This window comes from Nilaparvata lugens, chromosome 7 (assembly GCF_014356525.2).
Source record: "Nilaparvata lugens isolate BPH chromosome 7, ASM1435652v1, whole genome shotgun sequence".
Taxonomy (NCBI): Eukaryota; Metazoa; Arthropoda; class Insecta; order Hemiptera; family Delphacidae; genus Nilaparvata; species Nilaparvata lugens.
The window spans coordinates 56,974,815-56,991,433 of record NC_052510.1 but is presented as its reverse complement, the minus strand read 5'-3'; the positions used below and the strand labels follow the sequence as shown (position 1 = coordinate 56,991,433).

General features: G+C 36.2%; 2 protein-coding genes across 2 annotated transcripts in view; one reads left to right on the top strand and one right to left on the bottom strand.

Annotated features, from left to right (window-relative positions):
* Positions 1-5,421, bottom strand: part of LOC111047387 (sialomucin core protein 24) — a 22,306-nt gene extending 16,885 nt beyond the window's left edge. The window contains exons 1-2 of the mRNA XM_039431982.1: positions 5,217-5,421; positions 3,775-3,837 (exon numbers count right to left, since the gene is read on the bottom strand). Of these exons, the coding sequence (XP_039287916.1) occupies positions 3,775-3,837; positions 5,217-5,286 (133 nt within the window). The 5' untranslated portion in view covers positions 5,287-5,421. The remainder of the gene's footprint in view (positions 1-3,774; positions 3,838-5,216) is intronic.
* On the top strand, positions 5,413-16,619 carry LOC111047374 (zinc finger C4H2 domain-containing protein). Its single transcript, XM_039433244.1, has 5 exons — positions 5,413-6,110; positions 6,664-6,835; positions 11,715-11,893; positions 14,521-14,748; positions 16,154-16,619. Exons 1-5 carry the CDS (start codon positions 6,046-6,048, stop codon positions 16,281-16,283), a joined length of 774 nt encoding a protein of 257 aa, XP_039289178.1. The 5' UTR covers positions 5,413-6,045; the 3' UTR covers positions 16,284-16,619.

Sequence of the window (16,619 nt, the reverse complement as noted above, 5' to 3'; positions counted from 1 at the left end):
TAAGTCCTATCATGGCAGAGAGCGATTAATGCTAACATTAAGGTAAGTAGGTTTATACAAAAAGTTATATTCTTTGATAAAATAGAAACAATTGAATTTATTCTTGAAATGCATACATCAAGGTCATGTTTAATTATTATCATTGACAATGAGATAGAATTTTGAATAAGAAATAGTTTAAAAAGAAAATGTCACTTGCTTACGAAACTCCACATATAAATCAACCCAAATCATGAAAAAATATTGGTCCATGTTGGTACTTTGTAGTCTACAACTCGATACTAGCTTCGAAAATGGACCGAGCCATTATCGATGGTCAGGACCCAAGATGGATTTTCATCGCAGCTCCGACATAAACAGGCCTATTAGAAAGCACGTTGGTATATCTAAGCGTTGCTAGAATCGCAGCTTTTATCACTAATCGCAGCTCCGACATAAAAGTACCCTAACAGTCAGCCACTTCCTTCTTCTCTGCCTCATGTATATCAAGAAGAATCAACAAAATTTGTTGACTCGGACTGATGTACATCACCATAACACCAGGCATCGAGTGCTGTTTGACATACCCAGGGTGCGCCTCCAGAGATCGCGGGTATGCTATAGGAGTGCAGCTCTCCACTACTTCAACAGGAGTGAAGCAGTTGGATACCAGCAAGTTCGAGAGGGTTGTGACCAGTTTTTTGGGAGCCAGGGCTTATTATGATGTCCAGGAATTTTTAAACGATGACCTGTCTCAAATACTATCTAGCTAACTTGCCAGTAAGTCAAAGAGCAAGGCCTTAGATGTTAACTAAGTGTGCTTTAACTTGATCGCTGCCATCTTTATGAATTAGTGTTTTTGACTTTTATTGTGAAATGACATCGATCCCACAAGTGTGGGTAATGGATGATGGAGAAGAAGGTATAAGGTATAATTCCTGTATGGTTTATGCTACCTAGCCTACCTTTTGAGGTCAAGTTATACCTGCCTTACTACAAAAAAAAAATATCAATAAGAACCATACCATTATGGACACCAAATTCTATAACTCTACTACGGTACCGTAATTCATAAGTTCTTCTCAAACGTTTGAAAAATTTGTTTCTATGCTCACACATTTCTTGATTAATTTATTTCGTTATTCCCTTTAAACCTTACATCATGAATATTATCTTCTGTACAGATTTTTGCACTCAAGTAAATATCAAGGCTCATGAAATGATAAACTGACAACTACAGTGTACCATGCCATCATAATGGCCCATATGAATAAAACCAGAGCAAATGCTCATGAGCAAAAGCATTGAGCATAAGGTTTTGCTCATGTGCAAAAGGTAGAAGCAAAAGCATTTACTCATTTTGATATGAATAAGCTTTACCTTATACTCTTACCTTATGCTCCTGAACTCTGGAGCAAATGCTCACGTATTTTAAAGATTTTTCATCAGCTGATTCACTTTTGTAGCCTTACTTTGTTTTTATAGCTCACGGAAGCGCTAAATATGCAATTAGGGTGCACCGCTTGTGTTTGCGTCGTCTGCTCTGTTTTCTATTTATGAATAGAGTTTTAGGTTAGTTGAGTTTAGAATTTTGAAATAATAGCGTGAAAAAATGTCATCTCTATAATAATCTTCAGCATATTCTTATAATATCAATAGCCTTCTTATAATCGTCTACACTCTCATCTTCTTAAATGCCTAGCCTATTTCCTATTTTGTGATGGCTATCTTTATAACAGGTAGCCTTTGTATTTATTCTTTTGTAGGAATAATGGTGATATATATCATGGTTGAGTCTAAAAAGAGTTTTATAGTTCTCAACTATTGGTTGTGATCGTATCTGGTATAGTTTCCTCTTCCTCATACGAATTAATTTAGCCATTTTACTATGAGCAAAACTTGATAAGCTGCTCTAGACTAGACTCACCTTTTTTGAAGCATTTGCTTCAAAATTTGAGCAAATGCTCTAGTTTATTCATACACTTTTGAGCAAAAGCTTTCACTTTTGAGCAAATGCTCAAACAATTTTTTTTATGAGCATGAGCAAAAGGTTTTGCTCACGTTTATTCATAGAAAATGAAGCAAATGCTCCATATTTTAATACTATGAGCAAATGCTCAACTTTTTTCATATGGCCCAATGTCTCATATTCGTTGTGCCTTACTGGTGTGGGGAAGTTCTAGTTTTAATAATCAAGAACGAAATTTCAGGTTACAGAAGAAAGATGTGTTGGCAATGAAACGTCTCAAACCTCTCGAGAATTGTAGGAAAAGGAATGAGATTTCTAACTGTGCCTGCCCTTTTTATTTTTAAAGTTATGTTCACAAAAAATAAAGAGTTTAAAGAAATTGCAACCTACATAAGTAAGACACCAGAAATGAACATAAAATATTCCTCTCAGTGCCATAGGACAGCTCAGTATGAGAAAAAGCCGTCTGGAATCAACGTTAGTAGACAGAAGGTTGATCACTCGCAAGTGTAAGATTCGAAGTGTTGGGGGGAATGCCAGCATGACGTCACGTGTAGTAAAAATGTGATAGAGTAACCACACTGAGCATACAGTTTATTCACTGTATCTTCAAATACATCGTCGTTTAACCCCCTCAAGATTGACCTAGAACTTAAAAATTCTCCATACTTATAGCGATTGATTCACTGATTCTAATGATGTTGTTAAATATTTCAAGTTCATTCAACTTGTATGAATAAAGTTAAGTTGAAAGTTTTTCAAGAATCTGAAAACGTGACACGAAAAAATTAATAAGCTGAAAAAGCGTTAATAGACAACGTTATACTATTATAATTTCAGATTAACCCATAAAAAATCTTGATAAACCAATGCATTGCAATAAACCGATCCCAATAAATCTGCAGAATTTCATTCATATAAATGCACTGAACACATGCTGGTATCGAGCACATGTTCTACGAGAATCAAAATATCTCATCCCCGAAATTCACAAGCTGATGTATAGCCAAACTACAAAATATAAACACGACCTAGAAGATGAAGAAACCTTAAGGGTTTGAAAGTGAAGGTTAGGAGGTTGAATTTATATGGCAAAATACTTGTATTATTCAAATGTTTTGATAATTATTGTATAGCAGAAACAGAAATCTTGCATGTCAGAAAATGTTTGTGTTATATAATTTGACTATACGTCATCGTATGATTTTCAAGAATGCGATATTCTGCCTACTCTGTACTACAGCCTACGTCACGGCTGCAGTTCCCACACTCCAATTGCATTTCAACTAAAATACTATAGATGAGTGACCAACCTTCTGTCTACTAACTTTGGTCTGGAATAAACAGATAAATTACCATCGCATATTAGAGAGACTGAGAATAATTATAGTCATCTTTAAAACACAACTGAGAGTTAATTAAAGGTGAACTCTGCAGTGTGCAAGAATGTATGAATCAGTATGTTGGTCCGGTTAGTTTTTATGTTTTTATACATAAAATATAATGTATCTATTTTTCCAAACTATTGTTACGGTATATTTTCAACGATTTCCGATACTCTCTTACAGTCACCAGAAATACATTTTACACAAACAAACTAAAGGGACATAGGCTAAAAATAATATATTTAAGTGTGATTATTATTATCGAATTTCCATCTAGCTGTTTACTTTGCTGTTAATATTTGCAGTAGCAGAAGACTTCGGGGTGAATTGTACAGCATTTAATTTGCATTTTTTTTAATAATAATTATTAATTCATTAGCAATTAAAAAATTGCAATATTTCAGTAATTTACATCTGTAGATAATAAGTGTAGTTTGTTACCTGGTTCGACAGCGATTGGATTTTTCTGAGAATTATTCACGGCTGCTGGCTCATGATGCTCCCCTGGAAATTGAAAAATAATGAAATGGATAAGATTCAAATAAAATTAGACTTATAAAAATTATAACAGAGAAGTGAAAAGATTTTCGGGGAGGCTAGAATAAACCAGAATGGATAATAAAAAGACAAATTTTGGTGGAGTTGAGAAAGATGAATTAAAAATGTAGATTTCTATAACAAGAAATCTTGAAATGATCAAACATGAACTGAGATAAATTATAGTGATATTGAATGTTGAAGTAGAAAGAAATAACTTCAAAGTGAAAAAACACTCACATTCTTTTGTGTGGCGAAGACCGTTTCGTGCTGGTATTGCATATTTTCAAGCATAACAGAAACTGAATTATTTAAGGTTATGAGGGTGATATTTGGTTCAAATCTCAAATCTTACTTGAACCAAATGTCACCCTCATAACCTTAAATACTCGTTTCTGTTAGGCTTGAAAATGTGCAATACCAGCACGAAACGGTCGTCGCCACACCAAAGAATGTGAGTGTTTTTTCACTTCATAGTTAAATTAAAATACGTTAGTAATAATAATAGTAAAAACAAGATGAATAACCAACAACGAGAAAGAAATAATCCTGATAAATGAGTTGCTAGTTGTTTATCCCTACTTTTACAAAATTTGATAATTTAACTCAGCATTGGACCTACTTATCTAGGCTGGTCAAAGCATAGACCACTTCACTTTAGTGATCCCTTTTATGGACCTATTTAAATAAATACTAAATACATTATTATGTTGAGAAATCAATTTAATCATATAATATGATAAACACTTAACATCTAATTTGATAATTTTAAAGTAAGATCTATAGAGTTGATCTTTGAAAACTTGAAAGAAAAGTTAGCCTACATCATGAATGGCAAAAAACTATGTTTCCTAATAATCTTATGATTACATAATTAATAAATGTAACAATGAATCATGTATAACACATTTTTTTTAAATAAAGAGACTGATAAAGAAAGACATCACTTCTCTAAGTTCGGCGTAATAGATAGAAATAGGCTAGTACAGATAACAGAGAAACATTGACGAAACAGTTTTCCTCCTTATCAACCAGATAATAGAGATTGGTAGCGCAACAAAGAGTATACAATAATAATCAGAAGCAATTGAGTAATTTGATAGCAATAATGAATCACCACTACAATAATTATCAATGGACACTGTAGATTTTGAAATCTTTATAAAATATTACTATTGCTTCAAAATAATCAATAATTTAAAATTTATTAATGACCTTCGATCTAATTCTTGGTCCAGTGACTTAAACGGATTGTATTCTTGAAAGAGTGCATGTCATGTAAAATACATTTCAATCAAGTACGAACAAGGAACAAGCTTTAAAAATAGTATTGGATTAATGCTTACCAGAGATGTTTGATCCAGTAATTGTCTCGGTAATAACAAGACAGAATATTGTTAGCACAATCAGCTTCATCTTTCAAATAAAATTAATCAATAAACCTCAATAATAATGTAATTTCAAGGAAAATTCAGCAGGACAACCTCAACTTTGGGGAAATACACACAGCAGAACAAAAACGGATGATCCAGATTCACAGTACACACAGCAGAATAGACAATGACACCAACTGTTCGAGGAAAATCATAGTCAGAAACTATAAAGCAATAATATAATTAGCCTATACAGCCTCAAAATGAAGTTTTAACGTCTTTGAAAATTTTACAAAAACTTTTTAATTTTTTCAATACATAAATTTCGAAAAATAGTTGATTATATCGAAAAGAAATAGAGATATACAGATAGTGCTATTGAAGTTAGGTTATGAACTTCATACTTTTTTGTACCTTTTTTTGTAAAACTCTCTAACTCACGATAAATAAATTTAATTTATCTTTCTCTCATTTTTATTTAATAAATACAATTCTTTCCATTATCTCAGTGTAATAAAATATCATAATATCCACCCTTTCTTTATTTGTGTACAGTTTGGTTCGGTACTCTTGAAAACTAGGGGAAGCTTCTATGTTACTTGTTACTTACAACCCCAACCCCCAACCTTAATTTTCTGATTTTGATATTCCCTTTCATTTATGTGTTGATTGTAGTGTTTATTTCATACAAGTTGATTAGGGATAAAAATCGATTATATTTACATATTGTTATTCGGCTCAAGTGTTTGAAAATTGTTGATAGTTCTGTTTCTAATAATACGTATGGTGATTATTCAATTCCATGAATTTAATAACTGGAAACGAGCGAAACATTATAGCAAAGCTAGAAGCCATAAAAGAAATAAGGTATTATAAAATAATATTATTTTACAGTTAAATATTGATACCATCTTGAATTGAATTTTACCAAAATATTGTAATTACACTAAATAGGCTATACCGTTATTATTGTATTTCATACATGATAATGTGATACGGTACCTGCTACTTGTAGCCTATAAGGAGTTGTTGAAATTTCATAAATTTTATCCTAATTCATTTAAATTTTAATATTATACATGTTTCTTCATATTCTATCATAGTTACACAAGCTATAGGCCCTATTTATATTATTACGTTTGTAGTTGAAGACTATTTGTTTGGTATTCAAAACCGTGTTTCTTTATGTTTCATGAAAAACATCATTTATTTTTATAACCATAAAATAAGGATAGGCCTACAGTACTGAAGTAAGGTATTGATAAACTTACATTTCATATCTATACCTCTGTTACTTTGGAGTTGAATAAGACCCCTCATCCCAAGTTTGGCCTAATTTTGTGACCTAAAGCAAAAATCTAATTGAAGTTGTGTTATTGTTGTCTCTTTTATGAGTAATTTTTTATTTCTATTTTTGAAGATCCAAGTCACTTCAACTAGAAAAACTGAAGACTCGCATCGTTCAAGAAGTGGAGTCCAGCGAACAAGAAGGAAAATGCTTATCAGAATACAAGCAAGAAATGGATCTTCTCATGCAAGAAAAAATGGCTCATGTAGAGGAGTTGAGGCAGATCCATGCTGACATTAATTCTGTAAGTTGTTGAAATGAATGCTTTTATTATTATTATTATTATTATTGTACCTACTGTAGCTACTATAACATAGAAACCACCGATCTGCAATGTTTAGGTTAGGTTACTGGGTAATATGGGTAGATGTCTAGTTGTCACCCCGACTACTTGACACCTGGTCATTTTGGCCATAGGCGACTACTTGTACCCTCGTTAAAATATGCCATTGCCGTCAAGTTGTCCCCCCGACTACTTGACACCTACTGAACCAAAGGTGCCAACTAGTCATGACCGTAAACGACTACTTGATACCTCCCACCCTCGCGTCAGGGTGTCCCCCCGACTAGTTGTCTCCTTGAAAAGTAGACGGGGATGGCTCACGTCTACATGACACCTTGCTCGCTGGCGTCAAGGTGTCACCCCGACTACTTGTCACCTACAGAGCACCAGTTGGCACAACTTACACCCCCGCGGCGTAGGGAGGAGGGATCAAACAATTTTGATTACTGGTTATGATGTAGAATTGAATTCTAAGCACTTTTTGGTCCAGTAACATTTTCCCGTCAAACGCACGGTTCAGGAGATATTCGCAGTCTTTGCTATTTTTAGGACAATTTTTTTCGAGTTGGTTGAAAACCGAAAAAAAATGAATAAGACCCCTTTTGACGACTGAACCAGATGTGGAACACAATTCTAAACACATTTTGTTTAGTTATATTTTCCCGTCATATTCACCGTTTACGAGTAAATTGAGAATAATGCTAGGACAGTCAAATTTTCATCCATCAATGATATGGCAGATGAAGCTATCAGTCTGGTTATTAACTGACGATAAATAATTATTTATATACACTTGTCTCTATACAGTCTGTTTCTATACTTATTCTTGATTGCACCATGGTTGAAAAAGCTCACTCACATATAGACATGATGTTGAAAATATCTTATCATATCAAAATTAGGAATCTTCATGCCTTTTCATATAGAACTTGATAGTTAGGCTTCATTTACCATCTTTCAAATGAAGAGCCAGCTGGAATGGTGATTTCTTGTGGAGTGGAGTCGAGGGGATAGGTTGTCGTGACCGTAGACGACTACTTGTACCCTCGTAAAAATATACCATTGCCGTCAAGTTGTCACCCCGACCACTTGACACCTACTGGACCGGAGGTGCCAACTAGTCATGACCGTAAACGACAACTTGTCATCTCCCACCCTCGCGACAGGGTGTTCCCTCGACTAGTTGTCACCTCCTCTGAAAGGAGACAAGTAGACGGGTATGGCTCACGTCTACTTGTCCCCTAAAAACCGGTTTTAAAAGGGAACAAGTTGTCGGGGTGTCAAGTAGTCGGGATGGCACCTAGTCGCATACCCGGTAATATTGGTGCCTCCATACATTGAAAACACTTGGCCCAAATATGACCCAGGTGCAGCTGACGTAGAAGGCTAGTGTATTGTTCAATGCTGGTGGTGGGTGGAGATAAAAATTCCTGAGTGAAAAAACAAAATGGCAGCTATAAGGATAACCGCTGAGTTTTTGGACACTTCAAATAAGACAGTTATTTATAAAAACATTCTCACATATATAAGGAAAAATAAAATAAACCTATTTGCCAATATACAACACAATTATCAAACACGACTCAGGAACAACCATGGATATTCAACACCTAGTTTAATGCATGTAATAGAACTCAAATCACCATACTACCTAGCTCAAATTATCTATAGGAATTTGCCGGACGTCATTTGGGAGGCTGATAATTGCAGCTACGTGGTGTATAAAAGTAGGTTAGTCGGTTGGCTTTTTGGCATAGGCTGGATTGGAACTGAGGAACTGCTCCATTCACCGTACATGTAGTATAACTTACCAGCTCAATTTAATTAAAATATAACTTTTTCGCTTCATTGCTGGTCTTAGGTTCCCTTGCTCTCCCACTTGTAAATTTATAATCAACTCTGCTCTGCTATTGATCACGTATTTTTTTGAATAAACTATAAACAGCAGTTACATATACTTATATAGGTTGTATAGAACATAAAGTTAATAGTTCATAGCACAGATAAAGATACATGTTACTCTATTTTCATGCAAGAACTCTCCCCCATTCACAGACGTATAGTCTTCTTGGGGGAATTCCACGCCATCTACATACTAGCATTAATGTAATAATGTATCATTTTCTATTTCAATTGATGTATTCTATTTATAATTGAATTTATGAATTTTACATTTTTTGTAAAATGTAATAAATAAATTGACTTGATTTGATTTGATTTTGATCACAACTAGTCATGACCGTAAACGACTACTTGACACCTCCCACCCTCGCGTCAAGGGTGTCCCCCCGACTAGTTTTCACCTCCTTGGAAAGGAGACAAGTAGACGGGGATGGCTCACGTCAACATGACACCTTGCACGCTGGCGTCAAGGTGTCACCCCGACTACTTGTCACCTACAGAGCACCAGTTGGCACAACTTACACCCCCGCGGCGTAGGGAGGAGGGATCAAACAATTTTTATTACTGGTTAGAAATGAATTCCAAGCACTTTTATGTTTATGTTTTGAAGGGACGGATTCAAGATCCAAAGATTCGAGGAACCTCACACGTCAACCGAAGCTTATTGTGTGTCCCAAATTGTGTTAGTTAGGCAAACCAACTCCCGTGTCATTTACGAGATCCAGGAGTTTCTTCCCTATACCAACATCCCATTCCTCACCTGGTTGCTTACAGCCAAACAGCGCCCTTCTTCTAGCTCCAAGACCTCTGCAATCCAGTATGATATGCTTAGCAGTCTCTTCAGACTGATTACAAAGCCTACACATCTGACTTTCATTTCTGAGTCCAATTGTGTGGAGATGTTTTCTGAAGTGGCCATGTCCAGTTATCAGGGCAATTACCCTGCTTGACCTGACCTCTACCCAGACTCACCAGCCACCTGGTGAAGAGAGGGCTTGTGTCTGCCAGCAGTCTTTTGCCAAGTGCTTGACCAGGGAGACCCTGCCATTGCTGGTGGTGTAAGTCCCTAGACCATTTATTTATTGTGTGGAAGGCAGTTGTTTTACTTATGCCACAGCCCGGCTCTGGGCCAAGGAATGGCATACTAGAACCCCGCTTAGCAAGCTCATCTGCACGCTCATTACCTCCTATGCCTACATGGCCAGGTACCCAACCAAGATGCACAGTTGAGCGTTGCAAGCCTGCTGAGCGTTTTATGGCACTTCCACACCAATTTGGACTTGATTTCGTTGGAGTCAAGAGCCTTGAGGGCTGTCTGACAGCCTGACAGGATTACTATATGCTTATTGCAGTAGCGCCTGGCAATGCCTATGTTGCACAAGCCATGATGCCCCAAATCTCTGCCAGAAAGATGGTGCAGTGTTGTCCCAGACTTGCATAGACTTGTGTTCTAGGTGAATCACTGTTCACCCCGTAGCCAGATTTCCCTTCAATGAGAGAACCGTCTGTGTTCCAGACAAGGCTGCCTCTTTTGAGATGGGGCCCTTCCTCAGACTTCCACTCCTCCACTCCAAGCACTTTTTTGGTCCAGTAACATTTTCCCGTCAAACGCACGGTTCGGGAGATATTCGCAGTCTTTGCTATTTTTAAGACAAATTTTTTCGAGTTGGTTGAAAACCGAAAAAAATGAATAACAAGACCCCTTTCGATGACTGAACCAGATGTGGAACACAATTCTAAACACATTTTGTTCAGTTATATTTTCCCGTCATATGCACCGTTTACGAGTAAATTGAGAATAATGCTAGGACAGTCAAATTTTCATCCATCAATGATATGGCAGATGAAGCTATCAGTCTGGTTATCAACTGAGGTATTACATGAAGTCTGGTAATTAATATGAGGATAAATAATTATTTATATACACTTGTTTCTATTCTTATTCTTGATTGCACCATGGTTGAAAAAGCTCACTCACATATAGACATGATGTTAAAAATATCTTATTATATCAAAATTAGGAATCTTAAAGCCCTTTTCATATAGAACTTGATAGTTGGGCTTCATTTCCCATCTTTCAAATGAAGAGCCAGCTGGAATGGTGACTTATTGTGGAGTGGAGTCGAGGGGATAGGTTGTCGTGACCGTAGACGACTACTTGTACCCTCGTAAAAATATACCATTGCCGTCAAGTTGTCACTCCGACCACTTGACACCTACTGGACCGGAGGTGCCAACTAGTCATGACCGTAAACGACAACTTGACACCTCCCACCCTCGCGACAGGGTGTCCCCTCGACTAGTTGTCACCTCCTCAGAAAGGAGACGAGTAGACGGGTATGGCTCACGTCTAATAAACCCGTTTTAAAAGGCGACAAGTCGGGGTGGCACCTAGTCGCATACCCGGTAATACTAGTGCCTCCATACATTGAAAACACTTGGCCCAAATATGACTCAGGTGCAGCTGACTTAGAAGGCTAATGTATTGTTCAATGCTGCTGGTGGGTGGAGATAAAAATTCCCAAGTGAAAAAGACAAAATGGCAGCTACAAGGATAATCGCTGAGTTTTTGGACACTTTAAATACGACATTTGTAGTTTCCTATCACCCAGGAACAATACCCTAAAATGTTCGACACTACTTCTGAAACACTCTGTATAATAATGAATTACAAGCAAAACCATACATGATTAGTCACCAATTTGAAATTTTTACTTGAACAGTAATAAAATTGACCTTAGTCGACAGTATTTAGCTTGAGTTAACAAAAAATTGGCCTTGAATATTTGGGTCAAAAACTACCTATACCATGGGATATAATTATCATGATATTATTTTTTCTCTATAGCTTAGGCTGCTAGTGATTGATGAGGTCATGGGAATTTAAACTGAATTTTTGTGTTAATAATGCTATATTTTCTCTATGATTTGTTTCAAGATGGAGAATGTGATAAAGAAGGCAGAGGAGGCAAGAACTAGAGCGTTGGAGAGAGCAAGAAGAGTGCATGATGACTATCGGCCGCTGAAGATGGACATCGATCGACTGCGACGAGACTACTTGGGCCTCGATCGATTGCCAGAACTGCATGAAGAGGAGAGAGAGCTCATCACTCCTGAGTAAGTCGTTTCGCCTTTTTCTCTTCAGTTTTCAAGTCCATTTTCGATTCAATTGGCCTGGTTTTAAGCCATTTTCAAGCCTGGTTTTCACTAGTTGACCGAGCGAAGTGAGGTCTAAGATTCAAGTCGACGGTTTGGCATTTCTCTTAATGTTTGAATGTTTATATGTTGCGCATTTACGGCGAAACGCGGTAATAGATTTTCATGAAATTTGACAGGTATGTTCCTTTTTAAATTGCGCGTCGACGTATATACAAGGTTTTTGGAAATTTTGCATTTCAAGGATAATATAAGAGGAAAAAGGAGCCTCCTTCATACGCCAATATTAGAGTAAAAATCACTATAGAATATTATTCATCATAAATCAGCTGTCGAGTTGACTATACATTGCATGCCACGACGCATTCAATTCAATATCTCAATATAAATTGGTAAAAAATTAACAGCTGTGTAGACTATAAATCGCATGCCTCATTGAATGCAATTTTTTATGCACTATTAAATAGGATGCAAAGAACTTATAACAGCTCGTCTGGGCGCCTAGATGTCTTCTGGTTTTCTTGCGCTTAATTCCGGAAAGCGTTATATGACAATTTAAATCTTGTGTTAGCATGATCTGATCAAATAAATAGTTAGTGTATCAGTGTGGATGTGCTTATGGTTTGGGACGTCGTTATATCTGCGCGAGGTCTACTGTTCACAGAACTACTAGTAGAGTTAGTGGTCGAGTAACTGGCATACTAATGCCAGGTTTTCATTAGTAGAGTTAGTGTTAGAGTTCCCTGGGCAAGTAGGTCTAATAACTATCTTGAGAACTTTCTCAATACTAGTAGTTCTGTGAACAGTAGACCTCACGCAGTATTCTCATCCACAAGTACCTGATTGAAACTATAGACCTTATGGAAATACAGCAATAGACTGGCTTCTCCACACATCTGTGTAATCACTTGTCAGCTGATTTATGATGAATAATTCTATACTCTGATTTTTACTCTGATATTGGCGTATGAAGGAGGCTCCTTTTTCCTTTTATATTATCCTTGAAATGCAAAATTTCCAAAAACCTTGTATATACGTCAACGCGCAATCAAAAAAGGAACATACCTGTCAAATTTCATGAATATTTATTACCGCGTTTCGCCGTGAATGCGCAACATATAAACATTCAAACATTAAGAGAAATGCCAAACCGTCGACTTGAATCTTAGACCTCACTTCGCTCGGTCAATTATCCTTGAAATTAAAAATTTCCAAAAACCTTGTTTATACGTCGACGCGCAATTAAAAAAGGAACATACCTGTCAAATTCCATGAAAATCTATTACCGCGTTTCGCCGTGAATGCGCAACATATAAACATTCAAACATTAAGAGAAATGCCAAACCGTCGACTTGAATCTAAGACCTCACTTCGCTCGGTCAAAAAGCGTTCATGTTAGAATAGTCATGGTAGAGTACTAGTTTTTAGTAGAGTAGAGTGGTGGGATAGTACCGTGGGATAGTACTCTACCACTTGTCTCCCCCCACCACCGCCTCTCACTCTACAATACCACTACTATGCTAATGAAAACAGTCTCGAGCTAGTAGAGCAGAGTCGTGCCGTAGGCTATCAAGTTTAAGAAGTATTGATATTAAATTTATTAAAAATTGAAATTGAAATTTATTTGCCAAATAATATTGCAGTTTTACTATTAAATAATATACTTTTCTATAATTAAAAATTCTTATTAGCCTATTACTTTGCATCACATAATATTGTTAATTTTATTGTACTGTATACTTCTAAAATTTTCTACTTTTGTTAACGTTATTTATTTTGTGATTGTAGATATGTCTGTAAAATTATTTGGCGAATAAATTTCAATATTTTATAAATAACAATACTTCTTAAACTTGATAACCTACTGCAAGTCTCTACTCTACTATCTCGAGACTGTTTTCATTAGCATAGTAGTGGTAGAGTAGAGTGAGAAGCGGTGGTAGGGGAAAGCAAGTGGTAGAATTAATGTGTTAATTTATTTGTTAAAGAGTTCTGACAATAAATGAATTTTGAATGTAGTACTATCCCACGGTGCTATCCCACTCTACTCTACTAAACGCTTTTATTCTACCATGAACGTTTTCATTGAGAGAGTTCACAAGATAGTATTCCAATTTTAATTATTTAATGTCAAAATTCAACAACGTAACAAATCAAAGGTTAATAAATCAAATACTTATCACAAGAAAATAAAATAAAATTAACTACCTAGAACTAAAAAACGAAAAATTATGCTGTAGCAGAAGTCTTCGGGGTGATTTGCAGCATTTATTTAGGATTTTCGTTAAATAATAATTATAATTAAACGAAAAATTGTTTCAGGTAACACCAGCAAAAGAAAAGTCTTTACCCCGGGGAATTCTAATAATAACTCTACTAATAAAAACCAGGCTCCTAAACATCTAGTATTTGGTTTTGTTTAGAATGTTCGCATCGCGGTCGTTCTTCCACAAGCACTACAAGGTCACAGAGGCGGGCAACTGGCGACTGGAAGCGACGATCAGAAGTTGCACATTATTAATTAATCAGTTCATTGATTCATTTATTTATTAATTTTATTAACTATTCATGTATCTGTTTCTGTTTAGAATGTTCGCATCGCGATCGTTCTTCGACAAGCACTACAAGGCGGCGTCGGCGGGCGACTGGCGACCGGAGGCGACGATCACTAGTTACGCGGCCGCTCACCAGGCGGCAGCAGCAGCGTCGGCGTTTCTCACGCCTGTGCAGCCACCGCTCCAGCTGCTGCAGCCCAGCACTAGCAAGGTCGATCATCGGCCACTTCCGCCCATGCCGGGGCCTGCGCCCACTTTCAGGTTGGTTTAATTGATCAAAAATCGATGTAATCGAGTTGTTGTAATTTATACAGGATGTCCCACGAAAGGTGTAACAACAGAAGTCCATAGATTCTGCATGAAATTTGCAACAAAAAATGCCCAGTAACGATTTCTCTTATCGGCCTCACTTTTCGAGGTGTATAAAGTTTTTAATATTTTTGTAAAACGTCAATAACTGGAAAATTATCTGTCAAAATCCAATTCCAAGGATATGGTTGAAAAGAGGAAAATATTTTCAATAAGATTCATATAATTCGTTCCATTGTTTGACGCTTTTGAACTCTCATGAGCGTTCAAACTGTTTGAAATTTGGCTTTGAACTCGACAAATGTACTTTTTCAACTTTGAGCGCTCATAAAAAGTTCAAAAACTTCGATCAAATTATATGATTGTAAATTTCTTCCTCTTTCCAACCCTATCCTTAGATTTTGACTGATAGTTTTCTAGTTATAAGGTCGATCATCGGCCCCTGACGGGGGCCTATGCCCACTTGCAGGTTTGTCTTAAATTAATTGTATTCGCCCGAAATTGAAGTGATTCTTCATTTATTACAATCGGGAATCCGATCTCGCTAGGCGTCAAATCCGTAGAAGACAATTTGAAAAAAACAAACAAACCAATTCAAACTTGCGGAAAGGAACAACTGGCTCATGCGCAAAACTAGCAACACTAAATAATCCAACGTATCACATGCAGATTGTTCCATTTGGTGGCATCATTTAAGGCCTTTGCTCGGCCTTAAGCCACTAGCTGATTGAATTCAGTTTAAGCTTTGACTGTGCAAACGATTCTTAGTGATGGATTCAGTTTATTTTCATTGATTTTGTATTTGTAATTTGCCAAGTATTTTATAATTCATAAGATGAATAATGAGAAATAAAAATGGAAAAATCTGCATGTGACACGTTGGAGTATTAGTGTTGCTAGTTATGCGCTTGAGCCTGTTGTTCCTTTCCGCAAGTTTGAATTGGTTTGTTGTTTTTTCAATGTGATCACATCCTTAGTCGGCTCGAAACAGAGCGAAAAGCAACTATAGTGAGGTCCACATTATAATGACAGTGTATGATTAATATTGGTGTTGCTAACCTTATCTATCGTTCGTCAAAGTGGATGGCTCTATCCTTTTCTAGCTCTGCGACGTTCCCAGATACTTTTCATCAATGTATAAATATCATTGATCAACAAAATATTCAATCTCAGTTGTTGATAATTTTACACAATTAATGTCGTAAATATTCATATTGAATAAAATGAATCACTAAACGAATGACACTACTATTGATAATTTTAATTAAACCTTATTACGTTATTAGACTTATTTACCAAACCTTGTTAGTTTTCTTCAAAAATTCTTATATTTTGAACATTTTTCAACTTGTTTCAGACAACAACCACCGCCCATGAAGTCATGTCTCTCCTGCCACCAGCAAATCCATCGCAATGCACCCATCTGCCCGCTCTGCAAAGCCAAATCTCGTTCAAGGAACCCCAAAAAGCCCAAGAAGAAAGACTAATGTGACCTCAATAATTGCCAAGGACTTTATTCACAATATATACTTACCCATATGCATTTTTCTCATCTCTTTGTGTATACTATAAATAAGTAATTATTGTTACAACTTCTAGCTGTGCCAAATTTTTGATCGTCTCTTTGATCTCATTGATGATTTGTGTGTGTAAATTTTGTGATTTTATTTTATATATTTGTATGCAGTAGTAGTTTATTCTGATTGGTGTGTCTGGCCAATCGATTCACGTGTACTTTATGTTGACTTTATAAGTCATGGAATAGGCGTTTTATCGTATCTATATTATTTATTACTCTCAATAAAATTAATGTACAATATCAG